Raw genomic sequence first — 16,695 nt, forward strand, 5'->3', positions numbered from 1 at the left:
ATAAACAACATCATTGTCAAATCCTACATTAAACAATCTACCAAATAACAAAAACTCACAAAGCCATAGAAATTAATCATAAACTTATAAAAAAAAATGATTTATTTTTATTTTAAAAATCGTGTTTAAGATGTAAAAAATGTGTTTAAAACGTTAAAAAATATAATAAAATAAAAGGTCATATATATATATATATATATATATATATATATAATATATATATATATATATATATATTATTGTTTTAACCGGCAGAGGTGCAAAACGTGTTTTAAACAATACTAAAAAAAATAGTTTTTTTTGTTACTATGCATGTGTTTCATGGCATATGTACAACTTAACTAAGAATAATGATTTTTTGACACCCCGCCCTCTGACATATGCCCCCAACATATACCATAGATCAATTGCCTCGAGATACACAAAATCATAGATATTTTCTTGTGTATCCCAAGGCAAATGATCTACAATCCTGTGATGGGGGCATATGTCAAAAGGGGGCGTCAAATTATCACGACTTTTTAACTAAATGCCCTCACCCACAAACTCTTCTTTTTTCTCATTAGAGGATCAAGAACTTCAAGATGACAGAGTACTTCAAGATGACAGAGTTTTGGGAAGAAATCAAAGGGTTATTGGCAAGATGTAGGACTTACAATGGGTCAGATAATATCAACTTACCTAACTCATCCTACTTGAGTTATTTGGGTACGAGTACAATTTTTTTTTTATCTAATTAAGAATTCAGGTAAATTTATTTGAATATTTTTAGGATCAGATATGATATGGATATGGTAAATTCACAATAAAATATATGTATAACTCAAAATTAAAATTTTTCCATCATCAAGTTATAAATCAGACTTGGATATCCACTTGAAATTTAGGTACAAGTTGGATATGGATAACTAGATTTAAATTTGGATAAGGATATCGAAATAGCTTCATCTGACCCACAATTAAACCATTGCAAGTCCCAGCTAGATGCTGAGATGAGGGCATTTAGGTCACTTTCATCAGTCTTCAGTTGAGACGGAGGTCAAGGGATGTATGTTATCCTCAGTTTAAGACACAGAGGTGCCTCAAATATTCAGCAAAACGTCGAGGGGGTACGTCAAAATCACCCCAACAAAAAACATAATCACGAGGCGAGGGAATCTCTGGAGTCCACAAATTCAATTTCTTTTGTTTTTTAGAGGAAAATAAATAAATTTTGCCCTTGTTTTTTCTTGGTTGTATTTTCTACCTTTTCATCATAGAATTGATTGGATACATCTATCTATCTACAATAAAAAGGCCATTGTAGACGAACAAGGGTTTCCCTCTCGGTTGCACGACCACCACTCACTCTCGAGCGCGATCTCTCTCTCTCTCAGAGAGACGAAGACGAAGAATCTAGGGTTTCGATTATTTTATTTTCTGGTACGATTGAGACGAAGAATAAAAGAAGGAAGATGAGTGTGGATCCGGTACAATCGAACTCCCATGGAAACCTAGACGAGCAGATTTCACAGCTCATGCAGTGCAAACCCTTGAACGAGCCAGAGGTTATTTTTCTTCTTTGAGATTTTTTTCCTGCCTTTTTTGTACATCTCATCTGATGAAATCGAAGTTTTTCCATATATCTCGGGGTTATTGTTCTTGATTCTCATTTGAACTTTTCATTTCTTGTGGTTTTCGACGGATCAGAGCTGATTTGCTAGATTTGTTTATTTTTGGTTCATAATGAAATAAATGAATGTTTTTTTTTTCCTATGTTTTTAAGTTTATTTGGAGTTGATATGGATTTAGTTAATTTTGTGTTTTCTAAGCTGATCTAAGAGTCTAATTTCGGAAGATCATGAGATTTTTCTCTAGATTTGTTCGGTGATTGAGTGGGATCTGCCATGTAGATATGCCCGGAGATCAGTTTTATTACTTAGGGATCGGTTTTACAGAATCTTTATTTATCTCGTTGTTTATTTGAACAAAATATAGTATAATTTGTTTCAAGGGGTTGTTGCTCATCTAAACTGGCTTGAGATCCTCGCCAACAATACATACAAAAATTTCGTAAAGTCTCCAAGTCCAATATATAAGGGGCACATAAAAAATTCAAATAGAAATTCTACACAAATATAAATACCTTAGATCTCCTAAGAAAATAGAAAACTAACAAACTACAAAAAAAAAAAAAAAAGCTCTCAAGTAAGATTATAATTGATTATGAGATTATATATGTTGTTACTGAATTCGTTAAACAAACATTATAATTGATTATGAGGGCCATATTTGACTATTAGCCACATAATTGATTATGGTTGACAAATGATCCTATAATGACTATTATTTACAATTATTTTAAAACGGCAACCATTATTTTCTGTCATTTGCAGTATTTTAAAGCATGATTTTCCAAATATATATTTTAATATTTTATGGCGGGGCTTAGTGCTGTTCTGTTCCGTTATTTTGTAATAAATGGCAATGCCCCCTACCCATTGCACAACCCAAAAATGTTAATCTAAATAGCTACCTTGTGGGGTCGCTGGATGATCTAGGCTTTGGGCTTCAGCTGGTCCATGGCCCAAGATGAAAATTTAGTCGCTTCCATCATGGTCCAGTGCATAATGTCGACACTGTTCCATTACTTTTTTAATACATCTTAATTCTTAACTACTCATCATATGTCACTTTGATCTTTGTCTCTTAAGTTCCAACTTTCTTCCTTTATCAATTAATTTGTCAAGACTAAAGACCCACAATGTTATTCTCCTTTTAGAATCCACCAGCTTATCATTTGGCATCTTTTATTTTTATTCATATCTTTCATCTTTTATAGTAAACAACTTGCCTGTGGAATGCAATTTGACGTTCCCCTAGGAACCTTACAAACTTTGCCCATTGGTTGCTCATTTCTCCCAAGTAGAAAAATGTACATTCTAATTAGGATTAACATGTAAAACTTGTGTATTCAACTGAGTTGATGTGCTTTGAGAATTCAAGCAACATTGGTTTACAAACAATTTGTTGTTGTCATTGTGTTAATTGACTTTTCCTTAAGATTACATTTCTTGATTTCTGACCCTGAAAATGTTATGAATAATAAGCATTATCTATTTTTACTGGGTGTAGGTCAGGGGTTTATGTGAGAAAGCTAAGGAGATATTAATGGAAGAAAGCAATGTCCAGGTGTGGCCCTTTCCTTTTTATGCTGTCACTGTTATCGTTTATGCCCTCTTTTTCATGGTTTATTGGTCTAATGAAATGTTTATGTATTTTTATGGTCTTTGGTTTGCTTCAACTTGTACTTGTATGGATCCAACATGGTCAAAGTTGTAATTTGATCGGGCTTCTGTTTTTTCCTGCGCTACAGCCTGTGAAAAGCCCTGTGACGATATGTGGTGATATCCATGGGCAGTTTCATGATCTTGCAGAGCTCTTTCGGATTGGTGGAAAGGTATTTATTCTGCTGATGTAATTTTTTTATTTGAGTCTTGTGTTTGAGCTGCAGTAATGGCTAAATACATATTATATTTTTTGAGACCCGCTGAAAGAATGCTTGCAAGGATTGGATTGTGTTTTGAACTGTAGAAAGATGAGTGGGTTATACGTGTGTATTTCTATGCCAATAAGTTGAGGAATTCCAATTATTTCTTGAGCTTCCCCTGTCTACCTGAGATCATATTTGAAAATATGCACTCAGGTGTGAATCTGCTGCTCACAGGGAAAAACTGCTGATGTGCTGCTTTCAACTAACATTATAACTAATCTTTTCATTATTTCCAAATTTTAATTGACATCCCAAAAGCTGTCATGAACCTTATGGTTAAAACAAAATGAGTTCAAATTTGGTTGACTACGGTTTGTGTTTTTTGTTGCATTGACAAGGCTTATTAGATGAAGCTGCACAACACCAGATATTCTTATTGTTTACCTCCTAATTTTTCTGCTGAAAGACACTGTCACACGTGCATAAGTTCATAATTTGGGTGTTTTCTGCATAATTGGTTATACATCTTACGTTGTTTTTTATGATGTTGATAGTGTCCAGATACCAATTACTTGTTCATGGGAGACTATGTGGATCGTGGATATTATTCAGTCGAAACTGTAACGGTAAGCTGAATTAGATCGTTCACTTATTCTTCTTATTATGAAAAGATCAGTCTTGATAGCCTTTGGTCGCTGGATTACTGTATATACCATTTTTTTTTTTTTTTTGAAAAAGTATAATATATTGAAAAGGAAGGAAAATAGAATACAAGGAGGCTGAGAAAGCCTCTCAAACAGCTACAGAAAGAAAGCAAAAGCGTCAACAATTACATAAAGAATTCCATCGAAAGACAAAATCAGCAAAGTAGTCCCCTTGAATTGAATGTTCTGCTTGGACCATAAGTACAATAAACCCAAGATCTCCAAGAAGCTGCCGTGATCACTCCTCATCTTGCCATTGAACACCCTATTATTTCTCTCGGTCCACACCTCCCAAGCAATAGCCGAGGGAAGAATAGCCCAAAGGAATCTTTTTCTGGGAGAGAAATCATTAACGGCCCACTCTTCTACCAACGAGGAGAACTTACAAGGAAAGACCCACTGGAGTTTGGTACTTATTGTCCGTTCCAAAGTATTTGTAGCTTCTTTCCAGATACTGATCTTCTATTATATTCTTTGGAGGAATATTCAGTGAGAAGGTGCTATTGACAGGGCTTATACCTGTTTGCCCTTTAATTAATTTGTTTGTTGAATGAGGAGTTCCAACCACCCATCTGATTTCAGTTCAATTTGGAGTTGACCCTGAGTTCAAAGCTGAGATTGGGTGGTTATGTTGATCCCGAGTGTTTCATTGGTCTATGGTTTTCAGAGAATTCAAAGGATTATTTTTCGAGGACATTGTTTTTAGATGGGTCTCTATTTTTAATGGAGGGTTGTAGCATGTAATTTCTCTGTCATTTTCCTTCTTGTATTAAGATCTTCTCTTGGTTTTTTTTTTCTTTTTTGTTACCTGAGGGTTATCTTGACCTCCCGGAGCCTTTATAAATTCTCCCGAAAAAAGAAGAATGAGTAGATGTTTGGTAAATCATGTGTCCTTTGTCCTGATTTTCTGAACCATGGATGCATGTCTAAAATGCTCTGTTTATGTTAGCTGGTTGGTCATGCCTTACCTGTGTCAGGGATACATCTTGCTAGAGCTTCTTTAAGCTTGCAAATTTCAATTAGCCATGTTTCCATTCCATGTAATCCACTACCAGAGTTGCTGGTCTTGAAGTTGAACCTAAAAGAGTTGCTATAAGAACAATCATGTAAATGCTCGGTTGGATGATACTTTCTTTTTTATTTTTTGGCATAGAACTTTAGATCATTTGTGGATGCACAGGTAATTCAGACATTTATTAAATCTGAACTCTAATAGGGCCATGTATGTTAAGAATTGATGCATGCTGAAAAATACAAACCTTTAAGGATGTTTATGCAGTTTGCTTTCTAGTTTCGACTATTTGGTGGATGCTAGGCCTACTTTGATGGTACTGACTGGTTCATATATTCAGCTCTTGGTGGCCTTGAAAGTGCGTTACCCTCAACGAATTACCATTCTGAGAGGAAATCATGAAAGTCGTCAGGTATACTGTTACTGTTTAAACCTCCTCTTGGTGCGTCCCTTTTGTTGTGCACCAGCATATTTAATATTTTTTTTTAGGTAAATACTTGGTTAGGATTGGTAATATGGTTAGTTGTTAGGAGACCCACTTCACAATGTACAAAATAGCTACCACAAACCATACTACTACACCAAAAATATTAGTAAAGATTAATCTATATAAAATAACATTTAAAGAGGTGCCAAAATATATGACACAGTAACATTTAGTATATCTCATATTGATCATTTAGCACCCAACAGATTCTTTAATTCATAACAACAGGAAAAGCCCTTGATTTATTGAAGCTATAAACGAATGTATTTTAAATTACTTAGTGATGTCCCTTATATTTTCTCTGCTTCAAAATCTTCAACAAGTATTTTAGTTTTTTTGGTTATTTTTAGGAAGATCATAAAATCCATTCCATTAGCTTTTTTAATGGATTCAAAAGCTCCTAAAGTAACTATTTATTTCATCATCTTTTTAATGGGTCAGGTTTAAAATTTTGTTTCAAAGGAATGTTTAGGTGAAGGAAAAAACTGAAACATTCATAACAAATCATTATTTTAGTGATAAATGTTGAACAACATGTTTTAAGTCGTAAAATGAATCTTACAACTATTTTGTCAAATATATCACACATTGATGCACGTCTTTAAATCAGTCATTTTTCTCCCCAAATCCAATATTAGGATTGAAGGTTAAAAGAGAGAAATCTCAAGCTTAACATGAGGTTAAAATTTTTTACCTTGGAGGTTGCCTATGACGGGTTTTGAGGTGAAAAGTCGAGGTTTTTAGGCTAGGGGTTGAAGACGAGGACATTTAGGTCATTTGTGCCTCTAGTCTCTTATAGAAGACCAAGGTCAATGGATATACCATCAGTTTGGCCAAAATATTCATTAGAACTTTATTCCATGCATGTTTCGTATTGGAATGTTCAAATAACTATGATTTTGGCTGATACATTCGGAAATGGTACGACATTTTAAACCAGGGTTGTGAGGTCCCAACTATATGGGGCCAGCTGCATAATTGTTCAACTGCTTTATGACTAAGAATGAGTAAAAGAAGAAATATGGTCTTTTAAGCTACTCAATTCCATTCATTAAATTCTTCATTTTTATCCAAGAAAAACTTATGAAAACAATCTAAGTTATACATTTTCTGGATCTTGAGGACAATTTACCATCTTCATTGTTGGGCATGGTGCAGGGGCAGGTGCAGGTGCATGTAAGCCCACCTAGTGCATCTTTGATTTCAAAAACCAATCTAATCTAATTTAATGACTATGGCCATTCAATAGATCACATTGTTGTGAATGGTTTATAAAATATATTGAATCTAATGTAAAGCTAATTTAATGACCATGGTCATTAAATAGATCACATTGTTGTGAATGGTTTATAAAATATATTGAATCTAATATAAAGCTAATTTAATGACCATGGTCGTTCGATAGATCACATTGTTGTGAATGGTTTATAAAATATATTGAATCTAATATAAAGCTTACTGTTGTTAAGTAGGAAAGCTATAATTGTTTGACCAAAAACATGGCCAAGCAAATGGCAGATCCACACCCTGTATTTGCGGATGCTCTTCCACTAGCATGTTGTAGTTTGAACTTCCTTTGATGCATATTTTGTTGTGGAGTTTTGAGCTGAATATTTTTTCTGACGACTGTTTGAGTTGAGTATCACTTCAAATTTTTCTGTTGCAGATTACACAGGTTTATGGATTTTATGATGAGTGCCTACGAAAGTAAGTTTCTTGTATGCTTCGTGGTCCATAGGAGATTTCATTATGATCCTATTCATTCTATTACTCGTACACACTAATGAGCCTCATGGTCATGGAAACCTGAAACCAGGCTTTGGTCACAATAAACTGGTTGGACATAGCTTGGGAATCTAGCACCTTGGAAGAATTTTGGGTGCTTGAAATCTTATGGATTCCATGAGGCCTAGTATGGACAAGGAAATTTTGTATGGCCATACCTATAAATTTAGATGCAAGGGTGACCCATACTGGCAATCTTTGTAAAATGGAAATTACAACCCCACCCCCACCCCCACACTTTCATATTTTTCCTTTCTGAATCAATAATTATTGCCAATTTAACATTGAAGGATACTATTTGTCTGTATGTGATAAAATCATTAAATATATTTCTGTAATCTATAAATCTTCATTAAGTGTGTAAGCAGGAGCTTGTAAGTTGCTTTTGAGTAACCAAGCAATTTACTTTATTCTTGTTCGTGACAGATTCCATTTGATATAATATTGTTTGGACTTTTCCTGGTTCACCTCTTGAACTTGAGTTAGCTTCCTGTATACTGGTTATTTTGTTGGCATTTTAATGGCTTTTGGCTAAGAGTTTACATAAAGGCTATGAACCTTTTCTTTTTTCAGCTTCAACTGAAATTCTGATTTGTAATTACAGTGTGACGTTCATTTCATCTCATCTCCTAAGTTTAGTGGTGGTCTAAGCACAAATGTGATGTCATGCAAAAATTTCTCGTTTATCCCCCTTTTTGTTCCTTGCCAATGCATACTGATGTTTGTTTTTACTGTTGCTTGACAGGTATGGCAACGCTAATGTGTGGAAGACCTTTACTGACCTTTTTGACTATTTTCCTTTGACAGCCTTGGTGAGTAGGGCTTTACAGTTTCATTTTGTACAATTCATCAGCTTCTAGGTCAGTGATTTTATTGTTTTTCCCCATTTTGTATATTTCTCACCACCGCTTGCTCTTCATCTGGTGAAATGGATGGATTTCTCATTGCATGTTTCTGTCTTGGTTTCTAAATGACCATCTGTATATTTCCTTAGATGCTTACTGTGGTTATTCATCACAAGGTTGCTGTAATGACAAGCATAAGTTGTGCAGGACTATGGTGCTATAAAGTACTATGCTTTTTTTCCCCCTAATGATGAGAAATAACCCAAAATAAAAAATCGAATATTATTATGAAGAGTTTCCACATTTGAAGGTTGCCTATTAAATCACATCTCCTTCACATCGTGGTAGAAGTGTTGAAACTCAACTGGCTGGGGTTCTGATATTGATGGTTGAGATAGGCTTATTTATCAAAATAAAAATAAAAATTTAGAGACTTGGAGAGTAGTAAAGCATGAATTAAATTAGCATCTGGTAACAACAGAGATGTTCTTTGGTGGTAGCAGTAGAAATATTGGATTATTGTGGATGTTTGAAGGAAATGAGGAAGACAAAAGAACTGGGGTTTTCTTGTTTTTGTGGTTTCTTTTTGTTTCTCTTCCTTTTTTTTTTTTTCGAGGGTTGTGCTTATGTGGGGGTTTTTTTTCTCCCTCTAGTAGTGGTATTGGTTTTTTTTTTTTTTTTTTTGGGGGGGGGGGGGTTAGACACTAATGATGCTATTGCTTACAGTCTTTATGTCCATGCCCTCCTCCTGTTTTGTGTTGCTTGATAAGTAGCCAAAGTTTTGCAAAAGATCTGAGGGAACATGCATGTTCTTGAAAAGAATATCTGATTCATTCCGTGCCGATGTACACGTCAGAATCCTTGCTAGTATCCCGTAATCTCGAAGTCCCTAACTGTTAAAGACCTCAGTCCATCAAGTAGCTTGAATGATCATGTTGACAGAATCATTCTCTGCTACTAATAAAGTTCCATAAACATATGTTTGGAACTAATTGTCCATTGAGTGAAGAAATATCTTCAGAACTATTAGTACTTCTGGTTTAGATGATTCCTTTATCATCCCATGAGGCCCCAGTAATGCTTTCTGGACGGAGGTGCATACCACTAGTATTGAATTTTAAGATAATATAGTACCTTTTTTTTTTTTTTTTTTCACTTTGAAGCTGTTCACAATCTGGATCACCCAATTAACTATTGCTTCATAGTGCCCTCAAAAATCTCCTTCTTTGTTTGGTTGGCTTCCCTTGGTAGAATTCTTACGATGGATAACTTAATTGTTCGGGATTGGATCACTCCCAACTGTTGCCCCCTTTGCTTGTTGGAAGGGGAATTGGTTGACCATATTTTAATTAATTGTTCATTTTCCTATCAAATTTGGTCATATTTCCTTGGTTTATTTCGTATTAATTGGGTTCTTCCTCGTAAGTTTTCTTCATTGTTGGATGAATGGACAAGTAAAGTCTTCCACACCAGAAAACGTTACCTGTGGAATATGCTTCCTTCGGTTATTGCTTGGGGGATTTGGATTGAAAGAAATAACAGGGTGTTTAACAACAAGATCAGAAGCTCTCATGCAGGTTTTTTAGAGATCTTGGGTTTATTATACCTATGGTCTAAGCAAAACATAGAGTTTGCAGGGACTTCTTTTGATGATTTTATTTTTAGATAGGACTCGTTATGTAATTAGTGTTTTTGTTTATTCTTTCCTTGTTGTTCTTTTGAGGCCTTCTCGGCCTCCTTGTACTTGGTTCTCCTCTTTGCAATATATTATACTTATCAAAAAAAAAGACTATTTTTCTTTTTGCTGTTGTTTTTTATGTTTTTTGATAAAAAGTACTCGTATTGATCTGCCATCTTATATTGTCTTTAAAGCAAGAATACGGCGACCCTCCTCTTTCCATGTACTGCAACAGAATAAATTTGGTTACATTCTCTTAAGAATCTTTCTCCAAATTTATTTTATTTCTTTTCACTGTTTTCTGTCATTTTTTTTAATTTGTCAAATCAATATACACCATTGGCTTTGTCAAAATATCAATTTATGTAGAAACCTTTATACTTTTAATGTTGCCACAACTTGTTCAAGTGGGCTTGCTGAGTTATTATTGGCTTATCAAATTAATTGGGGCTGATTGGAAGGCCCATACAGAGTTTCTAATTGGTATGTGAAATATGTCTAGTACATCATTATTTTACATGCCAAGTTCTCTGACTGTTTTTACTACCTTTCCTAGGTTGAATCAGAAATATTTTGTCTGCATGGTGGATTGTCCCCCTCTATTGAGACCCTTGATAACATACGTAATTTTGACCGTGTTCAAGAAGTTCCTCATGAAGGGCCCATGTGTGATCTTCTATGGTCTGATCCAGATGACCGCTGTGGTTGGGGTATTTCTCCTCGTGGAGCTGGATACACGTTTGGCCAAGTAACTTCAACTTTTTGATTTTCCTTCTAAATTTTACAAATTACCGAATAATTTATACAATAACTAAATGTTGGTTACTCTACTCATTTTTGTATTGGTTGTTATAGGACATTTCGGAGCAATTCAACCATACCAACAACTTAAAGCTGATCGCTAGAGCTCATCAACTGGTCATGGAGGGATACAATTGGGGACATGTAACCAAGCCCTCTTAATTTTTAATGCTTTTCTGGCACGTGAATTTGTTTTAACATGTTAAGGTTTATGGGCTCACTTATTGCTCGTCACAGGAACAAAAGGTGGTAACCATATTTAGTGCACCTAATTATTGCTATCGTTGTGGAAACATGGCTTCTATTCTGGAAGTAGACGACTGCAAAGGGCATACATTCATTCAGGTACCTCTACCCCTTCTTTCACGCACTTAACACATGCATCATTTCAACAATAAGAGTGCAGAGAAAGAAGCCTGATTTGTTTTATGGTTGCAGTTTGAGCCAGCTCCAAGGAGAGGAGAGCCAGATGTGACACGTAGAACCCCCGATTATTTCCTATAATGATGCTGCTGCCTTTTGAGTTATAGCTTGTTAACCAGCAGCGTCTACTTGCTGATTGACAAATGAGGTGGTTGCAGATCCTTGTTGAGAGTCCTTTCTCCTGCTATGCCTTGATGGTGATGGTGGGACCCTGAATTGAGTGTTAAGTCGGCACATAACACATCCTTCACAACTTGGTTGTGTTTGTAATGGTGATGGATTTTCTCAAAGAAATGCAGCGGACCTGATGACACTACGACAGCATGTATCATCATTTGAAGCAAAAAAAACTTGTTCATCTTTAAACCTTTTCCCCTGTTTTATTTCTTTATTTGGTTCTGTAGAGGGAAGAATGAGATTTTATTTGTTGTGCGTGCGTGGTGCTCATCTATTCCTAGTCTCCATAGAAAGGACTGATTGATTTGGATAGCTGTTTTTCTTTTTTGTCTTTTCCTTGAAAATACATGGATGGAGTTTCTTTCGCACCCCTCAAAACTAGCTGTTAAATCACTTTTTGCTTTCTTCACGTCTATTTATTGAAATAGGATTTCTATGAGGAACTGTTTTTGCATCACTATCAACCCAATCCAAACTTGATGGACGATTTGTCAAATCTAGAAGGTCATTAGGTATTAATTTGGTTAGCCCCGCTTTTGCAAAGTGGTGGTTCAATAAATAATTCAGCACCTCTCTGTATAAGCTTCAACAATATAAGTTTCCTGTTTGATCCCACATCATGGATGGTACTATGAGAGATACTTCTTCTGTTAGGCTTTTTAATTAGCAGTTTTTCTTTAGGAAGCTGTTAAACCCTGTCTGCAAAGCGTGCAGTCTTTTTTAGGTAACCGACACACAGGAACTCTTAATGGCTATATTGTGATGCTGGTCGGTCTCCACCCTTAGATCTGACTCACCTGAAACCTCTTTACAGTCAAAGTTAAGGGTTATTTTTGGGTGAGAGGTGAATAGAGAAAAATAAGGATTAATCAAACTGGGATTTCTGAAATTTAAGCAAAGTGCCATGAAACGAAAGCTTGATTTGTGTTTTAGAACAATTTGAGAAGCACACGGTAGGAAAATTAGTCTTTCGAACTTGAATGAAGTTACTAAATGGTACAAAGTGGTTGCATAGGAGAATTAAAATGAAATTCATAGGAACCAATCTGTTTAAACCATCTCTCTAACGTAGTCTTGAGGACCCTTTTAGGCTCAATTTAGGAGTGTTATGTCCAAGTAATATGGAATATCTCACAACCTGGGTTCAAAACTTGTGCACCCATCTTGTTTGAGTATAAGACTTGACTCGACGGTAGAGATCCATTACTCCATTCCATCAATTGGCTTGTTTTTATAAGGATTGCCAGAAAGCAGAAATGAATTACAAGGCTACAGAAATATCATCAAATTAGAACAAAAATATGATATACAGAATTAATGAATGTGTCTTGCAACCTCATAACAAGAAGAAAACGTGGTGGGTTGATGTTGTACATACATTCATACAGTTACAATCCTAGGCGAGAGAACAGAGATGGAACCAAGTCTACGACTGACCATGCAAGCCCTGTATACTGAATGAACCTTATACCCGTATCGACATCAAATGAGTCCTGAGGAAATAACAAGAAGAGCTTCTGAAGATGACCCGTTTGTCTGTTTCTTTCAGACTTTTTACCACCAATTGATCCATTTAGTGCAGGTACATAGCCAGAAGATGTTATTGGGATGCCTAAAGTGTATGACACCGCCGGGAGTATCCATTTAGCAAGCGCCTTGCAGCAGAACTTCACAAGAAGTATTGTTGGAATGCCAACGGCCATCCTTTCCATGAAAATGGCTAGCGTAAGTGATGGGCTAGAGAGGCGTGGAACATTTTCATGGTGAAATTGAAGGTAAGTTTGCTGGATTCCAGTAACCTAAACAATAACAACAAACAGTATTTTCTGTCATGAATCAAATGGTTATGGATAAATTAACCAAGCAAGCATCAATATGAAATGAAAAGTGCCAAAAAAAAAAATGCATTATTTCAATTCAAATCAAGCGGCGGGGGGGGGGGGGGCCTAGAATCATGGCTTCAAACCAAATTCCAGGATGTCTCTGATATGAGTTCCAAGGCCAAGAAATGAGATCAGAAAAGGTGTTCAAATAATGTCTACTCTCTGTTTCCAGTATTCATTTGTTTCTTCAGCTAATTTTTTTTATTTATATTGTTGTTCTAAATTCAAAGTGGCCCAAGTGATTCAGTCAACATCGAAACATGTTTGATTTTGGAAGGACTCAGCTGTCTCAGGTATGACTCTCAAGTCTGTAAGCCATGGTGTTGCATCAATCTCGGGTATTTGAACAAAGATAGCAATCATCCATACACAGCTGCTCCTCGGTTGGATAAGCATGAGCATGGTTGTGGAGGCTCCGAGAGAAAGGAAAACGTTTGGTTTCCTTCTACTTTGTGTTCTTTTTCTGCATCATGTGAATGGTTGTATATCTAATGTTAGTAATCGTAATGAGGTGAAATTCCTTCTACTTTGAGTTCTTTTTCTGCATCTTGTGAATGGTTGTATCTCTAATGTTAGTAATCGTAATGAGGGGAAAATGTTTTATTTCCTTCTACTTCGTGTTCTTTTTCTGCCTCTTGTGAATGGTAGTATATCTAATGTTAGTAATCATAATGAGGGCTCAAGAATTAGTTGTATATGTTCAAGTTTTTAGTATTTCACTATGATACGATTGATACAAGGAATTACATCTGAGTCTTGTCCCACATCTCAGTAAGTTGGAAATATCTCTGTACGCACTTCAACATGTAAATATATACCAAGAATACATTAAACTTGACTACCTTTAATGCTTGATAAGGCTAATTTTTTAACCTTTTATATTTGGCATAAGAGACATATACTATATATGAAAAAAAGGTTATCTACTAATTTTTCATGTATGACACTTTTTCATGTATGACACTTACGTCCCATTATTCTAAATAACATAAATATGCTAGCAATCATAAAGAGAATGCAGTCAATGGAGCTTACTACTAAATTTACATGTTGGTAAGTAGACACTAATAACCATAGGTGGACAAGAGACATGCGTGGATATGGAAATGGAAGCATGGAGGAATGTGTGATTCATGGAAACATGGAACAATGTATGACTCGTCATCACAAGAGCTGCGAAAAGAGATACTCACAATGACATCTCAACCGATAGGAAGATAACAAAACAGAGTTTTCCTTTTAAGCGAAACTTAATGGGACTTCTACTGTGTAGACTTTTCTGTAAGTGGATTTTAAAGAAATTCATTATATAAGGTTGACACTGTGTGTTGAGACATGTTGACACGTTCGTTTATACATAAGTTATATCAAGTTTTTTTTATCTCACTTGATTTTGAACTACCAATTCTATATTTTTCTAAACAGGAATTAATTCACAGAAAACAAAACTAAATATATATATTTTATTTTAGTTAGGATGAAAGCTATAGTTCGGTGCTTACTATTCCAAAAGCAACACCATTGAAAGCCGTGTGGTACTCAAAGCTTGGAGTTGCAAGTTCTGGTGTTGGATATGCAAAGAGCAATAAGAAACTAAGGGTGGCCCAGAAGGAAGTAACTGAAACAGAGAACAAAGCATGTCATCAGCTAATGAAAGGTCAGAAATGACATGGAATAATACTTCAAAACTTCCCGTACACATACCATTCTGCCCAGAGACTATAAAACTGTCTACATATTCGTGAACCATTAGCCAAAACACAAGATTCACAAGTCCCATAACCAGCCCACCTAAGACATCAATAACGCTGTGCATACCAAGGTAAATCCTTCCTAACAAGTTAATCAAATTTTAATTAGAGGAACAAAAAACAAGATGTAGAGAGGTCTTACCGACAACATTATTGACTTACCAAAGCCAATGAGCCCCACAAGCAAGCAAACCATGGTAACTCCAACAAAGATTACAATACCATCTTGATTCTGGGTGTAATTCAAAATATAATGCAACAAGTATCTGTAATCCAATGAATTCACAAGATGAAAAAGATGAATTTCAGCTCTCATTCCAACTTAGACGGCAAAATCAGTAGAGGAAAAAAAAAAATACCCAGATAAGCAAACTGTGTTAAGAGTGTGAGAAGAAGGCAATCCATATTCCAAAGCGCTTTCTTTCTCATCTTTTGTAGATGTTACTCTCCTAACAGGTGGAGAAATGGGTCTCGTAGCTGACACCAAATCCTATCACACACATACACACGCGCACACAGACACACAACACACACACAGAGTAAAATGAAAACACCCATTACAAAATGAATTCAGTTAAATTTACAAAATTGAAGAGTAGGCATGATTGCCGATGAGGTCGAATACCTTAATAGTATTTCCTAAATAATCACAGAAAGCCATCAACAAGGTCGCCTGCCTGGCCAATTTACTATGCCCACTCTACAATATTATCAATAACAATTGATAGTTATATTGTTGACAATTATGAAACAAATCACAAAAATATTGGAAAAAGGATGACATACCCAGAAAAGCAAAGGTAGAAAAGCTGTATAGAAAGGCACAGAAACAACACAAGACAACATAGAGAACAAGATATCCAACAAACCATGCTGGAAGCTCTACAAGACCCAATAAAAATAAAATTAAATATAAAAAAAGAAAAAAGAAAGAAAAAAAGTTTTGTTTTATTTGGAATGAGAGCCTTTTAGAGTAAAAGAAAGATATGGGTTTTGGTGACATTACCTGGATCTTAAGGATGAGAGGAGTGCCAGTGATGATATGGTGCGTCACCCATGGTTGGATGAGGGATCTGAGGTTCTGGGTTACATTGAAGAATGAAGAAACAACAACCCATAACACAATACCTGACAGAGTGATCACCTGCCACACTGGTATGCTCTCCATGCTCTCCTCTCTTCTCTTAAAAGGAGGGAAAATAAAATAAAATTTAAAGAAAAAAAATATTTTGACCTTCAAATTTAAATTTGCTGGACTTCTTGAGTTTTGGCCACTAATAAAAAGATAAGAAAAAAATGGGAGTAAAAGAGGAAGAAAGCTGGAGGTTGGACCCTCGAAAGAGAGATTCTGAATGATGTAACTCCTGTACTCCAGGCAATTTGTTTGTAAAGCGACTAGCGACCTAATTAGCTACCACGTGGTGAACTAAAACCCATTGGGCCCACAACTCGGAAGAAGCTGCACAATGAAAAACAGAATTGAGTCTGATTTATTATGCTCTAGTCAAACAAGAGGCCCACAGAAGAAAATGCTCTTTGAGATCACCAATCAAAGAGATGGCACCCTTGACTATAACGCTGACCACGCGTGAATTTTCTATTTTTTTAAATTATATTTATATTTATTATTTAATGAATTAAAATAAGAATAATTATTTATTATTTATATTTTTCCTT

The 16,695-nt window shown here is 35.5% G+C and overlaps 2 protein-coding genes across 2 annotated transcripts; one reads left to right on the forward strand and one right to left on the reverse strand.

Moving 5' to 3' along the window:
- The first annotated feature begins 1,226 nt into the window (after positions 1-1,226).
- On the forward strand, positions 1,227-11,762 carry LOC147385302 (serine/threonine-protein phosphatase PP2A-2 catalytic subunit). Its single transcript, XM_086424307.1, has 11 exons — positions 1,227-1,547; positions 3,115-3,171; positions 3,356-3,439; positions 4,027-4,098; positions 5,529-5,600; positions 7,342-7,382; positions 8,206-8,272; positions 10,540-10,731; positions 10,839-10,928; positions 11,022-11,129; positions 11,223-11,762. Exons 1-11 carry the CDS (start codon positions 1,455-1,457, stop codon positions 11,286-11,288), a joined length of 942 nt encoding a protein of 313 aa, XP_086280433.1. The 5' UTR covers positions 1,227-1,454; the 3' UTR covers positions 11,289-11,762.
- An 879-nt stretch (positions 11,763-12,641) lies between these two features.
- On the reverse strand, positions 12,642-16,311 carry LOC147385303 (lipid phosphate phosphatase delta-like). The gene is made up of 8 exons (XM_086424306.1): positions 16,025-16,311; positions 15,805-15,900; positions 15,644-15,718; positions 15,378-15,508; positions 15,181-15,284; positions 14,972-15,100; positions 14,770-14,885; positions 12,642-13,183 (listed from the first exon to the last, which is right to left on the reverse strand). Exons 1-8 carry the CDS (start codon positions 16,184-16,186, stop codon positions 12,773-12,775), a joined length of 1,224 nt encoding a protein of 407 aa, XP_086280432.1. The 5' UTR covers positions 16,187-16,311; the 3' UTR covers positions 12,642-12,772.
- Between the last annotated feature and the right edge of the window lie 384 nt (positions 16,312-16,695).

The sequence above is a fragment of the Akebia trifoliata genome, chromosome 14, assembly GCF_017979445.1.
Source record: "Akebia trifoliata isolate Shusen 1 chromosome 14, ASM1797944v1, whole genome shotgun sequence".
NCBI lineage: Eukaryota > Viridiplantae > Streptophyta > Magnoliopsida > Ranunculales > Lardizabalaceae > Akebia > Akebia trifoliata.